This window comes from Mustela lutreola, chromosome 2 (genome assembly GCF_030435805.1).
Source record: "Mustela lutreola isolate mMusLut2 chromosome 2, mMusLut2.pri, whole genome shotgun sequence".
In the NCBI taxonomy this organism is placed as follows: Eukaryota; Metazoa; Chordata; class Mammalia; order Carnivora; family Mustelidae; genus Mustela; species Mustela lutreola.
Genome location: NC_081291.1, coordinates 113,686,150 through 113,708,416, shown reverse-complemented (window position 1 = coordinate 113,708,416; position 22,267 = coordinate 113,686,150). Strand labels below are relative to the sequence as shown.

Sequence of the window (22,267 nt, the reverse complement as noted above, 5' to 3'; positions counted from 1 at the left end):
TTTAATTTAACAGATGTTCATGTAAAAAAACAGTGATAGACGGGTGGGGGAACGGGAGGCTGAGAGGCCAGTTAGGAGGCTGTCGTCATCCTCTAAGTGGGAGATACTGGAACAGTATGACAGAGATGGCAAATAATGAATGGAGTAAAAATATCTAGTGGGCAAAATAATAGGATTGGCGCCTGGTGGGATATAGGAAAGGTGATGTTCATGCTGATGTCAAGCATCTTTCAACAGTAGCAAAACCGTAGCTCTTGAAGTTGATCTGAACTGAACTTACTGGTTTGAGGTAAAGGACAGGAGGGATTTTATTTTATAAAATATGATCATTAATATGAAAACCCTGAATTATCTGGAACCCTGACCCAAATCTGATAAGACAGAGTATAAGCAAGACAAAAGTCAAATCTTATTCTTAGCTTAAAGAACTAACTATACAAGTATACATGAGGGTCATTTAATTTAACAGATGTTCATGTAAAAAACTAGAGACTTAGAGGGGAGACCATGTGACCCCAAGATGAGTAATAATGAATAGGACCACATGAAAGTAAACATAGTCTTCCCCCGCACCCGTATAAAGATGAGTGTGCAAAACAGGGAATGCAGTAGTCCTTGGTGGGATGTGTTCCTTTCCAGGCCCCACACATCGAAGGCAACCTGGCAAACTAGAACTTGTGCAGAGAATGATGAATAGGAGGACAAGATGATGAAATCATGTGCCATAAAAAACTGAGGGAATCCAAGTATTTATCCCGATAAAAATGGCACATGTCCAAATGACACATGACCTCCCAGACCTCACCCGTCTGTAGTGGACTACCAGAGTCACACTGGAAAAAGAGCATGTGGCATGGGATATACGTTGGCGTCGTGGTCCTTGAAAAGCGCACTTTGTGACAGCATTTTCCACAGCATAGAAAACACTCTATGGGGGTCCCTGCTATGATGAAGATATGAGCAGTGCTGGGAAGAAACCAACATGGAGGGAAATGATTAATAAAGGAGGCAACAGTCACATGCCCATGGCCCTGAATGTTGAGCCATCTCACTTGTAAAGAAGAATGTTCAAGGCGGGGGCACGAGCGTAGGCATAGGCATAGGCATGCAAGAACAAGGAGCATGAAGTTGGGTTGAGCAAAAGCTTGGGTTGACAGGAATGAAGACTGCCTTGGGGGAATGGCAGGATAGGTACCTGGAAAGGGGAGGTGAGACAATATCCTGAAGGGTCTCCAGTGTCGAGCCAGAGAGTCTGGCGCTAGGGTATGATCACTGGCTTTAGAGCCCCGCCTATAGAATGATCCTCTAGTGCAATCTCTTCCATCTACATTATTTCCTGTCTTTGATAGTAAACATATCATCTCTGTTAAAGTTTGCTTCCTAGCTTAAACTGAACGCAGACTCTAAACCATCATATCACTTTCCATTTTTTTTTCCCCCACCACAAACAACTCTAGGATGGCATGCATTTGAACAAACCAAAAGTGATTTCGCTCTTCTAATTTTCAGAGCTTTTGGCTGGATGCAGAGTGAGAAATTCATACCTTTTTCAAGTAGCGTGGGTTCTTTTTTCCCAATTCCTCCCCTCCATCTGGTTCTCTGGAGGTCTTGGAATCCAGGAAAGTGTTAGTTCACTGTGCTGAAATCCAAAAAAGACTGCTAAACTGTGAAAGAAAATTTGCATTCCAGAGACACTGGAAGAGTTAGTCCCCCGCCCTTTTGCAGCAGCGAAGAGAAAACATCTGTATTTTCTGTCCCCTTTGTCTTTCAGGAGTTACAGAATGGAAAACCCTGTGCTCTTGTCTGTGCCTTTCATACCTCCTTAATGTAAACCACTTTGGCCTCCTTGGGGATAGAGAGAGGAACCAAAACATGGAATTATTTTATTTCTGGTGTCAGAAAATATTACAGCCAAGATACAGTTTAAGGGAAGTAAATCACTGTGCCGACTTCCCTTTGTGCTCTTCAGGAGGCTGTGTTCTCGTGAATGGGTTCCAGAGCCAGGCGTTTGAAGTTCACGTTAACAGTGCTCTGCTCCGAAGGAAACTACACAGTCGCAACCATGATGTTGGCATGTCATTAATGGCCTTTCTAAGCGACGGTGCTGTCTTTTGTCTTCCATCGGCAGAAGTGTAATTAGAAGGGCTTGTTTTCAACAGAAGCCAAATCATTGCCAAATTTGTTCAACTGATCTCTAGAGGATCGAAGTTAGCTTATGGCCCTCTGGCTGTTCTCTTTGCCACTCCCAAGAGTTAGAGGCTTAAAGTTTTCCCTTTCTTTTGAAAGAGGATCAAGTTTGGTTCAAACAAGCTTTTCTGTCATCCCCAGGAGTACAAGGATAGACCTTCTGTGACCCCAGTTGTTTGGCTCAGACCACTTGTGGCTTGTTATAATTTAGGAAGTAATTGCAATTCATAAAGCCAGGTAGAAAATAAACATCTTGGCAGAGCTGAGTTTCAGGCAACTCTGAAAGGAGGCAGCACGTGAGCAGAATGGTATTGGGAACATTTCTAGTCTCTGCTTGCAGATCCCAACTCTAATGGATGATTCACAATGGATTTAATTCTGACCTGAATTGTGCAGGCAGGCAGTCATTATTATGTATGCATGTGGCTGAAAATATCATTACTTAAACCCCTGGTTTTAGGTTTGGCCCCTAGATGGGTCAGTTACCCATAGTTGACAAATGCTGCAAGTTAAAGAGATTGTCCTACCAGTGTTGTATAATTAACGTCAGATCATATGGGGTTTTTTAAGTGGAAATTGTAGCACTATTTTTTTTTTTTTAGAGAAATACTTTTGCTGAGATTGACTCAAAGAACCAAGAGTTGGAAGAGACCTTAGATAATAGATTAATGTCATTTACTTCTTTCATTCAACCAACATATTTTAGGTGGTTGGTGTGTGTTCAGCACTGCTCCAAGACCGTGAATGTTGTTGTGTCTCAAAGAGACTTGTGGGGAAATGAACAATAAGTGTGTCAGCAACTAGATGCTGGGGGTGGTATCAGGCAGTGATAAGGGTATAAAGAAAGTAGAAAGGCAATGAGATAGAGTCTGGCTCAGGAGAGGGGGCTACAAATAGGGTGGTGATGGAAGGCCATCTGAAGATGGTTATGGAATTTCGGGTAGGTCTATGGAAGTCAGTGCTATTGGATGAATCTTTGGAATATTCCTTCCGAACCACTGATTCATTTCCTTAATTAAATATTTATTGAGCTTCTACTGTGTGCCAGCCATTTTGCAGTGAACTGGGGCTGAAGCAGTGAATAAGACAAAGAGTGCTGCCCTGCTGAAACTTCTCTTGGGTCCTCAAACCAATCACAGAGCTTCAGGAGACCAAGAGGTCTCCCTAATAAAGACTCTTATCTTAAAGGTATAGGAATTTAGGCTAACAGAAGAAAATCCTTTCCACAAGCCTCACTGCCAGTGGCTAGGCTTCCAAAACTAGGCACAGCCTATGCCTTGGGGTCATTTATATGTCACCATATTGTGCAGGGGTTCCATAAACATCTACTTCAACAGTCCTAGTTTCAAATAGTGCTCGGGTTAGTGTTGTGATCTAGAATGAAATTGTTTTCCCCATGGAGGCCTCCTGTCCACTGTAAATTGAAGGTAGTCAAGATGGCGCCTCACAGGGGCTTAGTTGAAGAGCCTGTGACAAACTACGCCATCCATGAGACTTGTGCATGCACACTCGAAATATATAATATGTACCTGTTCCGGCACTTATTAGGTGTCCCACATATGTAAATGAAAGAAAAATAGAACAACACAAAATGTCTGTTGAAAACAAAAGAAAAAAGGAAAGGGACGCCTGGGTGGCTCAGTTGGTTAAGCAGCTGCCTTCGGCTCAGGTCATGATCCCAGCGTCCTGGGATCGAGTCCCACATCGGGCTCCTTGCTCGGCAGGGAGCCTGCTTCTCCCTCTGCCTCTGCCTTCCACTCTGTCTGCCTGTGCTCGCTCTCACTCTCTCTCTCTCTGACAAATAAATAAATAAAATCTTTAAAAAAAAAAAAAAAGGAAAAAAAGCACACTGGATTTTCCAAAACACAGTATGTGGGATTAAGGATGTCTACGTCTACATCTCATATTGTCTTCTCTCTGTAGTAAGAGCAATGGAAAGTAGGCTCCGTTGACTAGTCAGAGACTAAAGAGCCAATAATTCTGGTCAGTCCTCACACAGAACAGTAATTTTGCCTGGAGAAAAGAACTTTATAACAATATCTTTACATCTCTTTACATTCTTTTTAAATTTTTTTTTAAATTTTAATCCCAACAGAGTTAACATGCAGTGTTATATTAGTTTCAGGTGTACAGTACTGTGATCTGATAGTTCTGTACAGTACTCAGTGCTCATCATGGTAAGTGCCCTCTTTAATCCCCATCACCTGTGTCCCCCATCCCTTGACCCATGTCCGTTCTGGTAACTCTCAGTATAGTTTGTTCTCTATAGTTAATCTTGACATTCTTAAGAATGCATTTTACATGTCTTATCTCATTTAATTACCAAGATTCTTTAAGATAGACCAATAATCAGTATCCCATTCTAATAGATGAAAAATTGACACTCAGATGGAGTTTTGTTCAAGAAACTGTGAAATTCCAGTTACTCCGGAAATTGACTACCTCGGTGGAACCTATCTGAGTTCCATGCATAACCTCTATTTACAAGTTGCAAGTAGCAGGAATTATGAAAAGTGAACCTAAGTCATCATGCCATGGCCTAGAACAGGATTAGCCCTCCAAGTCATTGGCCAGAGGGCCCCCATTCTTACCAATGTGAGATGACCACGTTTTGACAATGGCGAAAATTCAAGTTATGTCATATACTCTGCTAATGATTTTTCATTTGGATTTAAGTAATTTTGTCAATAGCTAACCAATATTAGTTTTCATGTTCTTATTGCTAACAAGGGCCAGAACACCAAAGACAAGTTTTGGTACTCCAAAACGTTCCCCCACGAGGTCTGGGAAAGAGTACCATACAGAACTAGGGCAACTGGGCCCTGAACTCAGCTCTTTCCTTAGTTTACAACGTTAGGCATTTGGCTTCCTTGAATGCAGTGTCCTACTGTCTGAGGGGAGAGAGTGGAATGAGATGATTTTCATAATTTTTTTCAAGCCCAAGCAAACTATGTACTTAAAAAGGCTGTGGTACAGCAGTTTGCTAGAGAGTTGCAACTGTATTCAGTGTAATTGGCATTACATGAACTAGATAGAGATACTTAGGAGAAAATCAGGGGACAGTGTGAAGTAGAAGAATGAGCAACTTTATCTTTGAACTTAGAGGATGTTAGTTCAAATTCAAGCACATTAATAGTCATGCAGCAAATAACCAAATCAAGAGTTCTACCATTCTACCCTCTAACACATACTTTGTAAACTTTGAAAACTCAACCCAGGCAAGCTGTCAGTTTTTGTTTGGGGAGTGTAAAATAACTCTTAACTTTTAAGAAGGACTGAGAAATGTATAGGTTTGAGGTATAATAATGCTTACATAGAAGTAAGAATAATGTTCCCACAAAGTTCCTAGGAAGCAGGGGAACAATCTCTTAGGAATCTAGAAGCTTATTTGATATTACATTATTGAGTTGTCCCAGAGTGTCATACACAGGATTCCTTAAATAATCCATATTTTTAAAGTAGAGATATGAAATTCTTTTATAATGTATAGAAGAATTGATGGTGAAGGACAAGTTAGAAAAAAAATTGAAATGTAGTGCTTAGATATGGTAATTCAGCTAAGTGATCAAAGCATGCCTTAGAATCTGTAAGGAGGATGAACACAAAACTCATTAGAATATAGCAGGCACTGGACACTTCCTTTCATACATGGATCTCACTTGGTGCTCCCAGAACCGCACTGTAGACACTTTCCCTCTTAAGTAGAGGAGGAAACAGAAGGCCAACAAGGTCAGGACCACTGCCTGGTCTTCCCAGCCCAGGTTTCTCAAATCTTCACCACTTCTCTCACTGCATATGACAGACTCTGTGTTCTGACTCTCTCTGTTCTGGTTCCTGAGATGACAAGTCCCGACAGACTGTACCTTGAAGGTGCTGTAAAGGCAAATCTGTGATCTGACTTGGCTGGGAAGGAAAGGAATTCTGTTCTTTTTTACCCCCCTCTCACAATAGTCTCCAAGGAGTGCCGTGTGATCTTTTAATTTTGCTCCTGGCATGAAGGTCTGGCACACTCATCAGGGCTCCGCCCCCTCTGCCTTCATCCTACGCCTCCAGGGTTATGAGACATTCAAGCCAAGTGTTTAGGGAAAGCTAGCGTACTACAAGAGCTGCGCAGCTGAAGGTAAAATACCACATCTCTAGGCCTTGAGGTATAGATAAACTAAATGTCCTTTAATGGGACTTTTTTTTTTTTTTTTAATTTCCTAAAGCTCATATCATCATCCCAAAGTGAGTGCTTCAGAATAAGCAACAGGGCTTTATTTACTTTGTGGAGATGTGACTTGTGGCTCAGGGCAAAACTGAGTAAAGTGACTTAATTGTTCTGATCTTTTTGTCCTTTCTGTCAGCCCTTTTTCTTGTGGTGTGAGGACATACTTAATTTTAAATCCAGTTTATTTAGTCCAAATACACACAGAAAACTTTGTAAGAATTTATTTTCTAAATTCTAAATGAATAGTCCTGCATGTCCTTTATTGATGTTAGTCTGACACAGATTTTGGTCTCTGACAGGGTTGAGTTTTCCTTCACCAGTGCTGCTCAATACACTGGGTCTGTCACAAACTCTTCCTGGGAAATGAATTTCATTTCCGTGGAGGCAGACCTGGGACTTAGATAATGAAGACTTTCCTTATAACACAACTTTAATTCCAAAGAGTGTTATAATGGCTTTTTTTTTTTCAAGAGCCAACTCAAATCCCACCCAGATGGGTTCCCAGCATCACCCACTACCATCATGCTGCCTTTTCCTTCACCACTCAGAAGTAATTACTCTCTCCTCTGTGTTTCCATCACACATTACTCATTCCTCCATAATAGCAATGTGTTCTGCCCTTTGCCTTTAGTCAGTTATTTATAGAAGTGTCTGCTCCTCCCACCACATTGGGAACCTCTGAGGGCAGGGATGGTATCTTTGTTCTCTCTGCTTCTGTACCTGCCAGGATGCTGAACATTTTGTTCCCCTCTTTAGGCTTTCTGCAATGCTAAATTAAGTGGGAAGGCTGGCTGCTCTGCTCATCAGAAAATCATACAAGAAGTTTCTTTAAAGGGGATTGATAGGAAAGCTGAGGTAATACTGGTACTGGGTGCACAGAGTTGTGCTCAAAAAAATTAGCGGAAATGGACAAAAAATAAGAAGGTTGAGTTCTTTTACTAAATTTCCAGCTCCATGTTTCATAGTTGTCACTTCTGTGTGTGTGTGTGTGTGTGTGTAGTAACCTCAAAAGAAAACACATTATAGGGGTTTTATGCCATCTAATAAATTGACTTGGGAGTTTTTCTGTCTTTAAAAATTAGAATTCTCATCTATAGAATAGGAATGTTGATTCTGATTCAAAAATCACAGTCAAAGACATCGGATGACACTGGTCTTAGCATTATTATTCTCAATCTGTTTCTAAGCACATATTAGATATAGATACAGAATTAGATTAAAACATAGATATAGGTGGGGGCACCTGGATGGCTCAGTCAGTTAAGGGTCCTACTCTTGGTTTCAGCCCAGGTTATGATTTCAGCAGTCATGAGATTGAACCCCACACTGGGCTCCACACTGCACGTGGAGTCTGCTTGAGATTCTCTCCCTCTCCTATGCCCCTCCTGCTCGTGCGCCACCCCCAAAATAATAAATAAATCTTTACCCAAAGAAAAAATAAAAAAGATATACATATAGGTGAAGGATACTTGGAAAGTCAAAAACCTCCCCACTGGGAGGCAGAACCGTAGGGAAGTGTTGTACTGTAGCCTATTAGGAGAACTACCAAGGTAACATGATGTCTTCATTTACTGGGAAACCCAGAACACTGCCATCATTTGGGAAGTCTTCCTGATTATCAACATCAAGAAAAAATTAAAGGTGCTCCTGGGTGGCTCCAGTGGGTTAAAGCCTCTGCCTTCAGCTCAGGTCATGATCCCAGGGTCCTGGGATCGAGCCCCACATCGGGCTCTCTGCTCAGCGGGGAGCCTGCTTCCCTTCCTCTCTCTTTGCCTGCCTCTCTGCCTACTTGTGATCTCTGTATGTCAAATAAATGAATATTTAAAAAAAATAAAAAATTAAAGTACACAATTAAGGTAGGGAATATAATTCTTGGAGTTTCAGTAGTATCACTCTGGCATTTCCACGGAGATGTGCTGAGTCATAGCCCTCTTCTCCCCTTACTACACCATACCACTATCCCATTGAGAACAGCAACACTTCTGCTGTGCTTCATGACCTTCTTTACATCATGGCCTATGGGGGAAAGTATGGTATTCAGTCAGCATACTGGCATTGGTGGATGGGGCTTCTCCTAACCCAAGATGACCACTCAGGAACTATGGAAGCCCCTGACCCTGTCACCCCCCTAAATGTGGTACCCTTGGAAGCCAATGAGGCACCCTGTGTCTTAGCCTGCCTACTGATAATTGTTTTGCATCATTAAATAGTATCCTTTTATTTTATGTAAAGTACATATCTAGAGTGTATTGAGTCATCATCTCACCAGTATTTGGGGAGCAGCAATTTTATACAAGGATACTGTTGTAGATGCTGGGGATGCAACAGTGAGTTTACTGTCTTACCCTATGGGAACCAATGAAGTTGGCAAGAGACAAACTGTGTTAAGATCTTGACATATTTCCTCTCTTTCTGTGTATGTGGGTAACGTTTAAGTAACCTGCCTGAATGCCTTTTATTTGTGATACAGAATGTGTCTTCTGAAATATGAACTACATATAGTGTGTTGGGGCAGGGATTAGCTACTGGAGGGAGAATTAGGAGACCAGTCTTCTAACCCCAAATCTACTACTAGGTGTTTCCCTCTCTGTGCCTTGGTGTCTAGAATCGGATAGTTGGACTAGAATCGTGGTTTTTAAACTGCACAGTGTGGAACCCCCACAGGCACGATCCTTTCCTGTTCCTCATCCAGAAGGGATCTGGGACTGTTCTGGGTGTGCTTCCCTGGTAACTGTTGCCTGGAGTGATGGATTATGGGAGAGGCAGGCAAGAGAGGGGAGTTCAAACTCCTGGGCAAGAGTCACCTCTAAAGGCCTAGTATCTTTGAACTCTTCTTTTTCCTTGTTATTCTTATCCCAATGAGACCAAAAGTGTATCTAGAAATGAGATATCACCCTCATTTTTTTCCAAGAGTCTTTTCTGTTTCAAAACTGCTTTTGTACCTAAAAAAACAATAAAGATTGAATATAAGATCACATTTTAATTTTATGAAATGAAAATTTTAACATTTCTAAATGGCAACACTTTAGTCTTCCGAACCTTCCAATAGTTATGTGCCTTGATTTGAAATACTCACCATTGAACATGTGTACACACCTATGCAATATGTAAATTTTAGAACTATTTTCCCTATCATCTAACTAGTAGCTAATGCTCCTGTTACCTATATGCTTCATTTATATTCAGATGATTCTTCTAGCTCTTCTGCCTGTGAATTAGACAAGTTATTTATACAGTACCCAAGGATAGAAAAGATACAACCAGATTGTATCTCTAATTTAAAAACAGTTACATTTGGGAGTTTCGTGTACAAGATTTTGTTTGTGACTTTTATTTTTATTTTCACTTAACTTCTTGCTTTTAAGCACAATTGTATTGCCATCACTTGAGCAAAGTTTATAAGCTGTGCCTTTTGGTAGCTTTCTTGTTTTCTTCTGCTACTCTCACATCTCCCTTTAACCATACCTTCATTGGAGTAACTGCCTAAGACATTTTCTAAAGACTCTAAAAAAAAACCTCAAACAGTACCTAGAATTTTTGAAAAAGCAAAGAAACCTAGACTCTCCATTCAGCTTCAGCTGTAAGGTGCTTCATAACTGGTCAGCAGTTGCCAACGGTGCATCAGGAAATATCAAGGTCCCGGGCAAGGATGGTTATGGTGTGGATGTGGTAGTACATGGCTCGGATCCTTCTTCAGGACTGAGGCTTTCCTTCCCCACTGCTAACCGTTGGTTGCGGAGTTCCTTCTCTGATAACTTGGAGGGAACCCCTTCACCCAAGATCACTCCTCCTCCTCGAGAGTCTCCTGTATCCATTGACTGGTAGATGCAGGGGGTATAAAGGTCCTACCCTCTTGCGTCAAGGAAGGACAAATGTGCAGAACCATCCTAACTCCAGAGTTCTCCAGGGAACTATGAGATGCCTTTGCTGTGACTGCATCGCAGTCCAGCTTCTTCCTCTGCTCAGGGGCTTCCTGCACTCTCCTACAGGTGCTGATCTCAAAGACACTCCTCACTAACTTCCCATGTGTAAATCTCTGTTTCAGAATCTATTTCCTAGGAAGCTCTACCTAGGACTGTGGCTCTGTGCAGTGAGAGTAGGATGCTCACAGTTTGGTAGCAGAGGTTGACATGAATGATGAATCTGAGTACGTTATATGGGTGTCATCAGAGAAGCATCATGTAGTCCTATGGGAGTAGAAGTGACTTATTTTGCTCAGGGTACAGCAGAGGGAGAATAAGAAGTGTTTTGCAGAGGAGGTAACATTTGAGCTTAACTTTGAAGAATGAATAAGTATTCTTTAGGCAAAGAAGGATGTGCGCTGTTCTGGGCTTGTGAAAGAACACAGCTTATTAAAGAAGTGGCAAAAAACTCGGAGTGGCAGCTGGAAGGTGGGGTGCATTAGAGATAGAAGCTGAGATGGATCCAGAGCCAGGTCATAAAACACTCTATGGATCTGGATGGCTCTTAAGCTGGAGTATGTTCTTCCTTCCTAAACCCCCGCCCAGTCCGCCGTGACACCCCTACACCACACACAAGATGCATCGAGTAGACATACTTACAGATGTCCTTCTTTCACTTATTTGCTTGGAGACATATTTCTTTTTCTGTTTCCTTAAAAACTGTTTTATTTATTAGCCATTTCATCTTAACTGACTTTAGAAAAGCCTTGTGTTTATGCAGAGAGGACATCTTTTGGTTTGGTTATAAAATAACCTTCTATAAGAAGACACAAAGATCTTTCTCTGTCATGTTTGAAATTTTACCACTAGTCATTTCAAGTGGTTAAGACATAGTAAAGATTTTATACAGTCCAGGTTTCTAACACATGAACCCTCCTTCCAAACTTCAGACCAGAGGTCACCCAGTTGTTTCTAGTATACCTCTAGTAATGGAAACGTTCTTTCCCTGCTGTTGTTAATTCTGATCTATCACAGAGCAATACAATTGTAGTTAGAATTAATCATTGTTTTGCAGTTGAGAAAACTGAGGTCTAGGGAGAAGAAAAGATTTACCCAAGGACCCATAGAGTGGATGTTAATGAATGGTCCATATTCTTCATCTAGCAGCTTTCCCTCCCTATGGCAACACAATTAATTCATCAGATCCATATCTGAGTGAGGGAGGAATCTGGGGTACTTGTCTCTCCTCTGTCCCTAATGAACTCCGTGACTCACATCCAACTGTATTAGTGCTCTGGGTCTGTTTTTCACCTGTGAAATCAGAGACCTAGACTAGAGGAATTCCTTATTCCTTCCTCTCTAACATTGTGAAAGTCCTTTACTATCTACCTATCTATTTATTAGAGAGTGCATCTATTTTTTTTTTTTATTTAAATTCAATGGGGGCACACCTAGGTGGTTTAGTCAGTTAAGTGTCCAACTCTTAGTTTTGGCTCAGGTCATGATCTTTCAGGTCTTGTGTTCAAGCCCAGCATCCCACGTCCAGCTCCACGCTCAGCAGGAGGTCTGCTGGAGAGTCTCCCTCTGTCCCTACCCCCACTTGCTTGCTCGCTCTCTTTCTTCTGTAATAAATAAAAAAATAAATATATCTTTAAATTTAATTTAGTTAACATACAGTGTTTTCTTTGTTTCAGGGGTAGAATTTAATGATTCGCCAGTTGCATATAACAACCAGTGCTCATTACATCACGGGCCCTCCTTAATGATCATCACCCAGTTACCCCATCTCCTTACCCCACTCCCCTCCAGGAACCCTGTTTGTTTCCTAAAGTTAAGAGTCTCTGCGGTTTGTCTCCATCTCTGATTTCATCTCACTTTGTTTTTCCTTCCCATCCCCTATATTCTTCTGTTTTGTTTCTGAAATTCCACATATGAGTGAAGTCATGTGGTATTTGTCTTTCTCTGACTGATTTATTTTGCTTAGCATAATACCTTCTACTTCTATCCACATCATTGTAAATGGCAAGAGTTCATTCTTTTTGAGGGCTGAGTAATATTCCATTGTATATATGTATATATATGTATATAATACACATATATGTGTCTATGTATATACCACATCTTCTTTATCCATTCATCTGTCAATGGACATCTGGGTTCTTTTCATATTTTGGCTATTGTAGCCATTGCTGACATAAACATTGGGGTGCATGTGCCCCTTTGAATCACTATGTTCATAACCTTTGGATTATTATTATTATTATTGTTATTAAGTATAGCTGATATACAATGGTATATTAGTTTCATGTGCACAACATAATGATTCAAACTTCCAGTTATAAATAAGTCATGGAGATGAAAAGTACAACCCAGGAAATAGAATCAATAGTACTGTAATAACTTTGTATGATGACAGATGATAACTACACTTAACATGATAAGGGTAAAGAGTCTTTACGCTTCCTCAAAGAGAAGATGTGTCTATGGCTTCTAGTGGACCAGCTAGAGACTGAAAGGAGAAAGGTTCAGTAAAGGGAACTGGCTAGAGACGTTTTATATGTCCTCCTCCACCATTTGCTAGCCCAAGCTTCCAGTCAGCCATATTCCTAAAACCTTCATTTTCTGATTTGCAGGCGTATTATAGTTGTCTCACTTTAGGTATCTTTTACACTGCTCTTCCTTTGTAGCATAAACATGCAGATTACCTGTCCTTTAAACAATGCTTCCAGAGACCATAAAGTCTTTCCTTAGAAACTGGCTCACCTTTATATGCTGCTGCTGGTATTGAATAAATGGGCTAAATCTTGCAGCCAGGCCTCAGTGCGAACAAAAACATTCGCTGGTCAAACACTCTCTGGTTTGTTCTCTTCCATTACAGGGCTGCCTTTAAAAAAAAAAAAAAAAAAAAAAATGGTTAAAATCCACAAAGAGCAAAACACAAGCTCTGGGAAGTCAGTTTGCAGCCACATCAGCTCAGATCACCAGGACAGAGAAAAAGCAGGGCCCTCATTGTCCAGAGGGTCATTTTCTCCAGACTTTCATCTTATGTTCTTCTGCTATTTTAATTTCACCACTTCAAAATGGGGGGAAAATAGGTTAATAGTTTCCATGAGTTTAGACTGTGACCAGAGGCATACTAAGCAATTTCAGAACCTCCAGCAACCACAGCTTTGAGGAGAAGATGGTGATGAATTTACCAATTCATTTTGGGATGGATTCCAGAGTCAGGAGAGTCAAACCGGTCCAGTAATGCCCGGGTAGGATGTAAATAATACTCCTTCATTCATTCTTTTTGCACACATTCATCCTAGGGTTAGTTTTATTCCAGGTAGGATACTGGGTGTTAATATGAGACTGCAAAATACATTCTTAAGACATGGTCTCCGAGGCCTGCATTACTCTGATACCAAAACCAGATGAAGACACCCTCCCCCCAAAAAGGAAACTACAGACCAATATCACTGATGAACACAAATGTAAAAATCCTCAACAAAACATTAGCAAATTAAATCCAACAATACATGAAAAAAAAAATCATGACTATGATCAAGTGGAATTTATTCCTGGGTTTCAAGGGTGTTTCAGTATTCACAAATCAATCAATGTGATATAGCACATCAACAAGAAAAAGGTTAAAAACTATATAGTCATTTTGATAGATGCAGAAAAAGCATTTGATAAAGTACAACATTCATGATAAACACCTTCAAAAAAGTTGGCTTAGAGGGGACATACCTCAATATAGTAAAGGCCATAGATGAAAAACCCACAGCTAACATCATACTGAATGGTAAAAAACAAAAACAAACAAACAAACAAAAGAAAACCTGAGAATTTTCCCCTAAGATCAGGAACAAGACTACAATGTCTACTTTCACCACTTTTATTCAACATAGTACTAGAAGTTCTAGTAACAGCACTCAGACAAGAAAAAGTAAAGACATCCAAATTGGTAAGGAAGAAGTAAAACCTTGACAACTTGCAGATGACATGGTACTACATACATAGAAAACCCTAAAGACTCCACCAAAACACTACTGGAACTGAAAAATAAATTCCATAAGGCCACAGGGTGCAAAATCAATATGCAGAAATCCATTGCATTTCTAGATACTAATAAGGAAGGGACAGAAAGAGAAATTAAGAAAGCAACCCATTTACAATTACACCAAAAATAATGAAATACCTAATAATAAACTTAACCAAGGAGAAAAAAACCTGTACTCTGTAAACTACATCGCTGATGAAAGAAACTCAAGATAACACAAATAGAAAGATATTCCATGTTCATGGGTTGAAAAAACAAATATTGTTAAAATGTCTATAGTACCGAAAGCAATCTACAGATTTAATACAATCCCTATCCAAATACTAACAGCATTTTTCACAGAAATAGAATAAAAAATTCTAAAATTTGTATGGAACCACAGAATACCCCAAACAGCAACAGCAGTCTCGAGAAAGAAAAAACTAAGCTGAAGTTATCACAATTCCAGATTTCAAATTATACCACAGAGCTGTAGTCATCAGAACAGTATGGTACGGCACAAAAAATAGACACATAGATCAGTGAAACAGGATAGAAAGCCCAGAGACAAAGCCACAAGTACACGGTCAATTAATCTTTGACAAATAGGCGGGAAAATGTCGTGGGAAAGTCTCTTCAAAGTCTCTTCAAATGGTATTGGGAAAATTGCTACATGCAAAAGAATGAAACTAGACCACTTTTTTACACAATACACAAAAATACACTCAAAATCGATTAAAGACCTTAATGTGAGACCTGAAACCATAAAAATCCTAGAAGAGAGCATAGGCAGTAATTCTTGGATATTGGCCATACCAATATTTTTCTAGATGTGTCTCCTGAGGCAAGGGAAATAAAAGCAAAAATAAGCTATTGGGACTATATCACAATAAAAAGCTTCTGCACAGCGAAGGAAACAATCAACAAAACTAAAAGACAACCTACTAAATATGAGAAGATATTTGCAAATGAACATATCCAATAAAGGGTTAGTATCCAATATACAAAGTATACAATCCAACACACACACAAATGCACACACACACTAATCCAATTAATAAATGGGCAGAAGGCAAGAACAGACATTGCTCCAAAGAATATATCCAGATGGCCGACAGAAAAGATACTCAACATCACTTACCATCAGGGAAATGCAATTCTAAATTGTTGTCAGGTTGGCTAAAAATCAAAAACACAAAAAACAACACGCATTGGCAAAGATTTGGAGAAAAGGGGACCCTTGTGCATTATTGGTTATAATGCAAACAGGTGTGGCCACTACTGAAAATAGTAGAGATGGTCCTCAAAAAGTTAAAAATAAGAACTATCCTGAAATCCAGTGACACACTACTGAGTTTTTACCCCCCCAAATACAAAAATACCAGTTTGAAAGGATATATGATTCCACATGTTTTTTGCAGCATTGTTTGCAACGGCCAAGTCCACCAATAGATGAATGGATAAAAAAGATATGGTGTACACACACACACTGGAATATTACTCAGCCACAAAGAAAGGAATGAAATCTTGCCATTTGTAACAACATAGATGAAGCTAGAGTGTATAATACTAAGCAACACAAGACAGTGAAAGAATAACAAATACCATATGTGGAATTTAAGAAAGGAAGCGAATGAACAAAGGGAAAGAAAGTAAGAAACCAAGAAACAAGACCCTTAACTCTAGAGAACAGACTGATGGCTACCAGAGGTGAGGTGGGTAGGGGGATGGGTGAAATAGGTGACAGGAATTAAGAATTCACTTATTGGGGCACCTGGGTGGCTCAGTGGGTTAAGCCTCTGCCTTCGGCTCAGGTCATGATCCCAGGGTCCTGGGATCGAGCCCTGCATCGGGCGCTCTGCTCAGCAGGAAGCCCATTTTCTTCTCTCTCTCTGCCTGCCTCTCTGCCTAATTGTGATCTCTGCCTGTCAAATAAATAAATAAAATCTTTAAAAAAAAAAAAGAATTCCCTTATCATGATGAGCACTGCGTGATATAGAATCACTGTGATAGAATCATTGAATCACTATATTGTACGCCTGAAACTAATATAACACTATGTTAACTACCCTGGAGTTAAAATGTTAAACTTTAAAAAGAAAGACATGGCCCCTTCCCTTAAAGAAATTAGTTTGCACAAATGTGCAAATAACTTTTTTAAGACTTCATTTATCTATTTGTCAGAGAGAGAGACTGAGCAAGCACAAGCAGGGGAGAGCAGCAGGCAGAGGGAGAAGCAAAGGGGAACTCGATCCCCGGACCCTGGTATCATGACCTGAGCCAAGGACAAAAGCTTCACTGACTGAGCCATCCAGGCGCCCCACAAATAATTTTAATACAGCGGACACTGTAATGCTATAAGCAGTTTTAATTAAGTGCTTGGGAAGGGTAGAGGAAGAAGGTGTTGATTGCAAATGAAGGCATCCAGGAAGGCTTCACTGGCAAGTTACCTTCTGATCTGTACCTTGAAAGGGCAAAATGACAAACTGTGGTTCATACTTGGCATTAGCCTGTGCACAGATTGAATAAGAGTAGAGCAGTCTGAGACATTAGGAAAACCTGACCCTAGAAACGGAGGTTGGATGTCAGTTGAGGAATGAGGGCTTTTCACATTGTAGAGCCATAGAAGTTTTTGGTAGCAGCCATGTGATTTGGTCACATCTGTGTTTTAGAAAGGAAACCAAAAATCATTTTGGGGATAGGGAGTTCTAGTGTTATAGGAGTTACAGTGTTATAGGAGGAGAGATGCAAACAAGGAAGCAAGCCAGTCAGAGACTGTTGCTGTGGTGGAAACGTCAGTACTGATGCCTACAGGCATTTAAAGGTTCTTGTGGTGAGAGGGCAGTTCCAGTTCTGCATCTTTCTCATCAGACCCCCATCTCAGGTTTATTCTGGATTGTAAACTCCCCATCAGTCCAGACATCTCACTTGGAACATAGCATATTACCTGGGAAACATAGTTGTTTGGTAAGACAGCATGGGATTCTAGGGGAGGATAGAAAGTTAATAGCAAATTTTATCAATCTTTTAGAGTCCTGACTCAATATGTGGTATCCTTTTGTGGGAGCATTTTTGTTTTTCATTTTTAAAGTTCAGCATATTTTTTTAAGCCAGAGAAGTTGACTATCCTAATTCACTTATCATAACAGGAGCCTCTCTAGATTCAACATTTCTATCAAGAGTTCACAACACTGAACTTGGAGGTGGTGTTTGAATCAAGGCTTAAAATAATCAGTAGCCTCATTGATGATGAGCTCTGATGGGGCTCTGCACCCGGCATGCTCTGTGTATGTCCGTCATCAGGCAGACCACTCTAAAATCTTAAGGTCCTTGGTGACCCTGCCAGGTTTTTGATGACTAATCGGGTTTCAGAATAGTTATGTGTTCTTCCAGAGGAGAACCTGGGTTATGTAGTTCAGGGGTCCAGAAACTGCAGCTGTGAGCTAACTCCAGCCTGCTTTTGTAAATAAAGTTTTATTGGAACACGGTCATGCCCATCTGCTTAGTACTGTTTGCAGCTGCTTTCACCCTATGACAGCAGAACTGAAATGCTGCAGCAAACCCAGAAATACTTACTCTCTGTGCCTTCACAGGAACATTTGCCATCAACCCTGCAGTAGTGGTAGAAAAGGGAGAGAAGTCAGAAGACGTGTGTTCTAAATCCTAGAACCACCTCCCTGCCACCACCTGCCACAATCCTTTGCCACCACCTCCATGCGTGAATTTAAAAAAAGACACTCGATCTATTTCATGTGTTTCCTTGTTACACACTCTGCCTTCTTCCAGGTACTGTGATAGGCACACGAACCAGTGTGTCTGTAAGGTGCTAGTCATGCTATAAGGGACTACATGCATGGAACACAGCAAGTTGCAACCTGACACTGGCTTGTCTCTTTCCCTCCCCAGAATACCCTGGAGCAGTGCAGCGTGTGCTCCAAGCCCATCATGGAGAGGATTCTGCGAGCCACCGGGAAGGCCTATCATCCTCACTGCTTTACCTGTGTGATGTGCCACCGCAGCCTTGATGGGATCCCATTCACCGTGGATGCTGGTGGCCTCATTCACTGCATTGAGGACTTCCACAAGTAGGCGGTCTGCTTTGTTCCCTCGAGCCTGCCAGTCCCCTTTGGAATCTGTTCTCACAGCCTCATGTCGGGGCCATCCGTTCTCTTCTATCAAAGCTGCAGAATCCCAGGATTTGGTGGGACCTTAAGAAGGGCTTGTTTATCCCCCTCTCCTAATGCAGGAATGGGTATCAGTTAATCCAGCTGTTCTCCAGCCTTGTTTCTGCCTACAGGCTGCCCTGGGGCTGATCTGTCACATCTTTGTGCGGCTCTGATACTAAGAACGTTGACTCAGCTGCAGAATATGTGTATTGGAAAGAGGAAGGATCCTAAGGTAGACTTCCCTGGCCTATACATGAGCAAGATGTGTTACAGTGGACAAATTGCTGAATGCCTTGGAGCTTTTCAGTCTGCTCATTAGAACAGAGCCTGTCTTAAAGCTCCCCAGGTGTGACAGTCCAAGGTTCTCTCTAGAGCCGTCCTCTGTATCTTTGCCAGTCTGCAGAGAGGGGGTAATATGGAGAGGGCAATGGACACGGAACAGTTCATTCCCTCTTCCTAGGGCAAGCCCCTCACATTTGGGGGTCATTCTCCTGTCATTAGCAACACATTCACATCGTCCCATAACCTCTTTCCCGAAGCAGGCCTTCTCTTCCTCAGGACACTTTCTAATAACATTAATGAATGTGGTCCTGTGGAGTCTTTTGAGGAAGATTAGGAAGTCGACTCTCAAGGTCAAGACCACTTACTCATGGGCCTGGAAAAAATGTGTCCTTATTCGGTTTTCTCATTCGTCGGGCCCTCTTTCCTCTGTCATAGCTGGGGTTTTCTTGACAATTGTACAATTTTGTGTTTTGCTTCTGTTTATCTGGCCCCTTTCTTAGTTAGCTGATTGGTTGATGAGATCTGTTGCATATATTTAGAAATGATACGAAAGCCACAGTGGAGATCTACAAGCTGCTGGCACAGAGGCTTTCTGGCTTCCTTGCTGGGCAGTCTGGGTCTTTGAGGACAGTCTGAAGCTCTCCCAGAGATAAAGCTCACGTGACTCCCCAGTTTGGGTCTCCGTTTTATGACCTCCAGATGTGTAGACTTGCGGGTTAATTTTCATCGCTCTGTTGATTGTCAACAATCAGGAGGTACTTGCCACAGGCAGTCTGGGGACCTGAGACTCCTCTATTTTACAAGTGAATTTCCTGACCACTTTCCAAGTAGCAAAGAAATTGAAAAACCTCACCAAAAGACGTGAGGCTGAATGAATTAAAAAAAAAACCCCAGAGGCAGGAATTCTCAACCTGAATTAGACAAGTAAGGGCTCACTTTGAAAGGGCAGTCACAGCATAAATTGTACTTCACGTTATGGATATTTTTAGCTTGTAATTACACATTTAAAAAAACAAAAAAACCTGCATCTATTTAAGGGAAGTGAAAAGATACCGATGGGGAGTGTGTTTCTGTCACGGTTTCTCTCCTTTCTTAGACATACCCTAATCCAAGGAGGACGGGTAGATGTAATCAGAGCACACACGTTTCTGTTGCTTAGAAAAGACTGATCTATTACACCCCCCAATTAAAACAGGAAATCAATTCTGACAAATGGAAGTTTATATCTCTGCCATTTGTCTTTCATTTCTAAGAGTGAGGAGCATAATTAGAGACTTGGGTCTGGTGACATACGTGTGTGGGTCTGAACACTCCAGACAAGCAGTCTTAGCAGCTAAAAGGGAAGAACCGTCTCTGAGCCCCCAGCTCCACCGCCAATTCAATGGCATGTTAAGACACAGATTATTTTTTTAAAAAATAATGTTGTCTGGATGATTGGCAGGTATGTAGCGGGGAAAGCTTTTTGATCTTTTCACCATTTCCCAAAGGAAAATTAGAGATACATTTTACAGAACTCTGTTTGTGAGCCTTGAAAGTACTAGAACACAAAGCAGCTAAAAGCCCCACCCAGGGCAGGCATTGCCAGGCTAACGAGAGAGTACACTGGGGGATACAACCTCCTTCTGCAGACTGTTTTGGGCGGCCTTGATTCTTGGTCTCACTCTGTGAGCTTTTAGGAGGTATCTTTCAATTCAATTCAACCACGTCTACAAAGAGCCCTCTATGTGCTCAGTGCTAAAGGAGAGAGAGATCCAAGGAGAGAAAATGCAGGGGTAGAAAATGCACAGACATGGAGAGAAAAGCCCCTGTCAGCAAGGAGCTTGCCAGGAGGAGGGGGAGAATAAGCACAGAGTATGTGTGATATCAGGCAGAAGGGGCCAGACACAATGAGACAGGCAGAGGCAGAAGCTTGAGCTGTCAGAGTCAGAGAAGATCACTTGGCCCTGAGATCTAGGGAGGCTTCTGGAAGCAGAACTGGAAGAGCATTTTAAGTGAGAAATGGAGATTCCTGACAGCAGGAACAACTCAGGAATAAAGAAGGGCACAAAGTGAGGAAGGGCTTCTCTAACTCATGGAAGGTTTGCTGGGCTGTAACTAGAGCAGCCTGGGAGTGGAAGTCACTGTGAGATGCAGAAGGCCCATGAGAAGGGATTCATCTCGCCTGCTTAGCATCCTGTCTTCTAAACCAGTGCTTCCCAAATGTTAATGTGCTTACAAGTCACCTAGGGATCTTGTTAAACTGCAAATTCTAATTCAGTAGGTCTGGGGTGGGACCTACAATTCTGCATTTCTGACAAGCTCCCCGGTGGTCTTGGACTGCACGGTGAGTAATAAGCTTCCCAAATACTATTTTTGAGGCCTTGTAAATGGGCCATCCCCTGCATAACTACCTTCAGTCAAGGTTGGCCCAAGTCCTCCATCCTATTAGGTCTACCCACTCTTTTCCCATATGTTATTTCAGATGACTGCTCAAACTAGTTCCCTGGCAAACTGACTGTATCCACCCGCATCCACACACACACACACACACACACACTACAGACACCAAACATACTTTTGCATTTCACTTAAATAGCCATCTTTTAAGCCCCAGCTCATTTACCACCTCCTCTGAGAACAGTTCCCTGACCTCAACCCCCCCCATCCCCCTGAATGAATTTATATCTCTCTGTTTATGTTCTGTAGAATTTTGTAAATCGGGTATACCTAATACTTAACCGTAGCCTGGTTAGTAATAAAGAATATACATAAGAATATACATACACACACCCAGTTTTACGTATCTTTACCTATTGCATTTTTGCAATATGACAGGATGTATACATCTCGACTAATAGAACAAATGCAGAAATATATAGAACTCCCTCACCAGTAGGACTGCTGGAGCCCTAGTTTATTTCTGTATTCCCAGTGCCAGGACAGTGAGCTCAGAAAAGCCGGCTTATTTAGCTGACCCTTTCATTGCGTTGATCCTTTATTTCACTCTCCATGCTCTCTTATCAGAGACATTACACCCATCCACTTATTTGTCTAATCAGCACCCGTTTGTTGATTGCCAGAAATGTGCCAGGATAAAGATGATGAAGACCGGCCCACTCTGAGCCTTGGCTCCTGTGGCTATGAAGCAGAAATGATTTAAAAAAAAAAGCTACTTCTTCATAATGTTGCTGTCAGTTAAAAAATGAGGTCAAGTGCACAGAGGGCTTAACAAGGCTTGGCACATAATCAGCACACAATATATGGTAGCTGTTTCAACCATCAAAAGTGGTTGTTTTCCTCAAATGTTTTATTATTATTATTATTATTGTTATTATTGTCTGCTTAGTGAGCTGAGCCTTAAAACAGACCACCTGGGATTTAGAAAAGTCTTCAAAATGCCGGCCCAAGAACACTGTGGGAAATGTGGAAACCACTTCCTGTCTCTTTACTTTGTTTTTTCCCACCATGGAAATGAGGCCAATCGGTAGGAAGGAATCATGACTCAGCGAGAATA

The 22,267-nt window shown here is 41.3% G+C and overlaps 1 protein-coding gene across 15 annotated transcripts in view; it reads left to right on the top strand.

Annotated features, from left to right (window-relative positions):
• LPP (LIM domain containing preferred translocation partner in lipoma) overlaps window positions 1-22,267 on the top strand; it is a 652,084-nt gene that overhangs the window by 621,223 nt on the left and 8,594 nt on the right. For all 15 annotated transcript variants that reach the window (XM_059163155.1, XM_059163153.1, XM_059163152.1 and 12 more), the window contains one exon: window positions 18,233-18,411. In XM_059163155.1, the coding sequence (XP_059019138.1) occupies window positions 18,233-18,411 (179 nt within the window). The remainder of the gene's footprint in view (window positions 1-18,232; window positions 18,412-22,267) is intronic.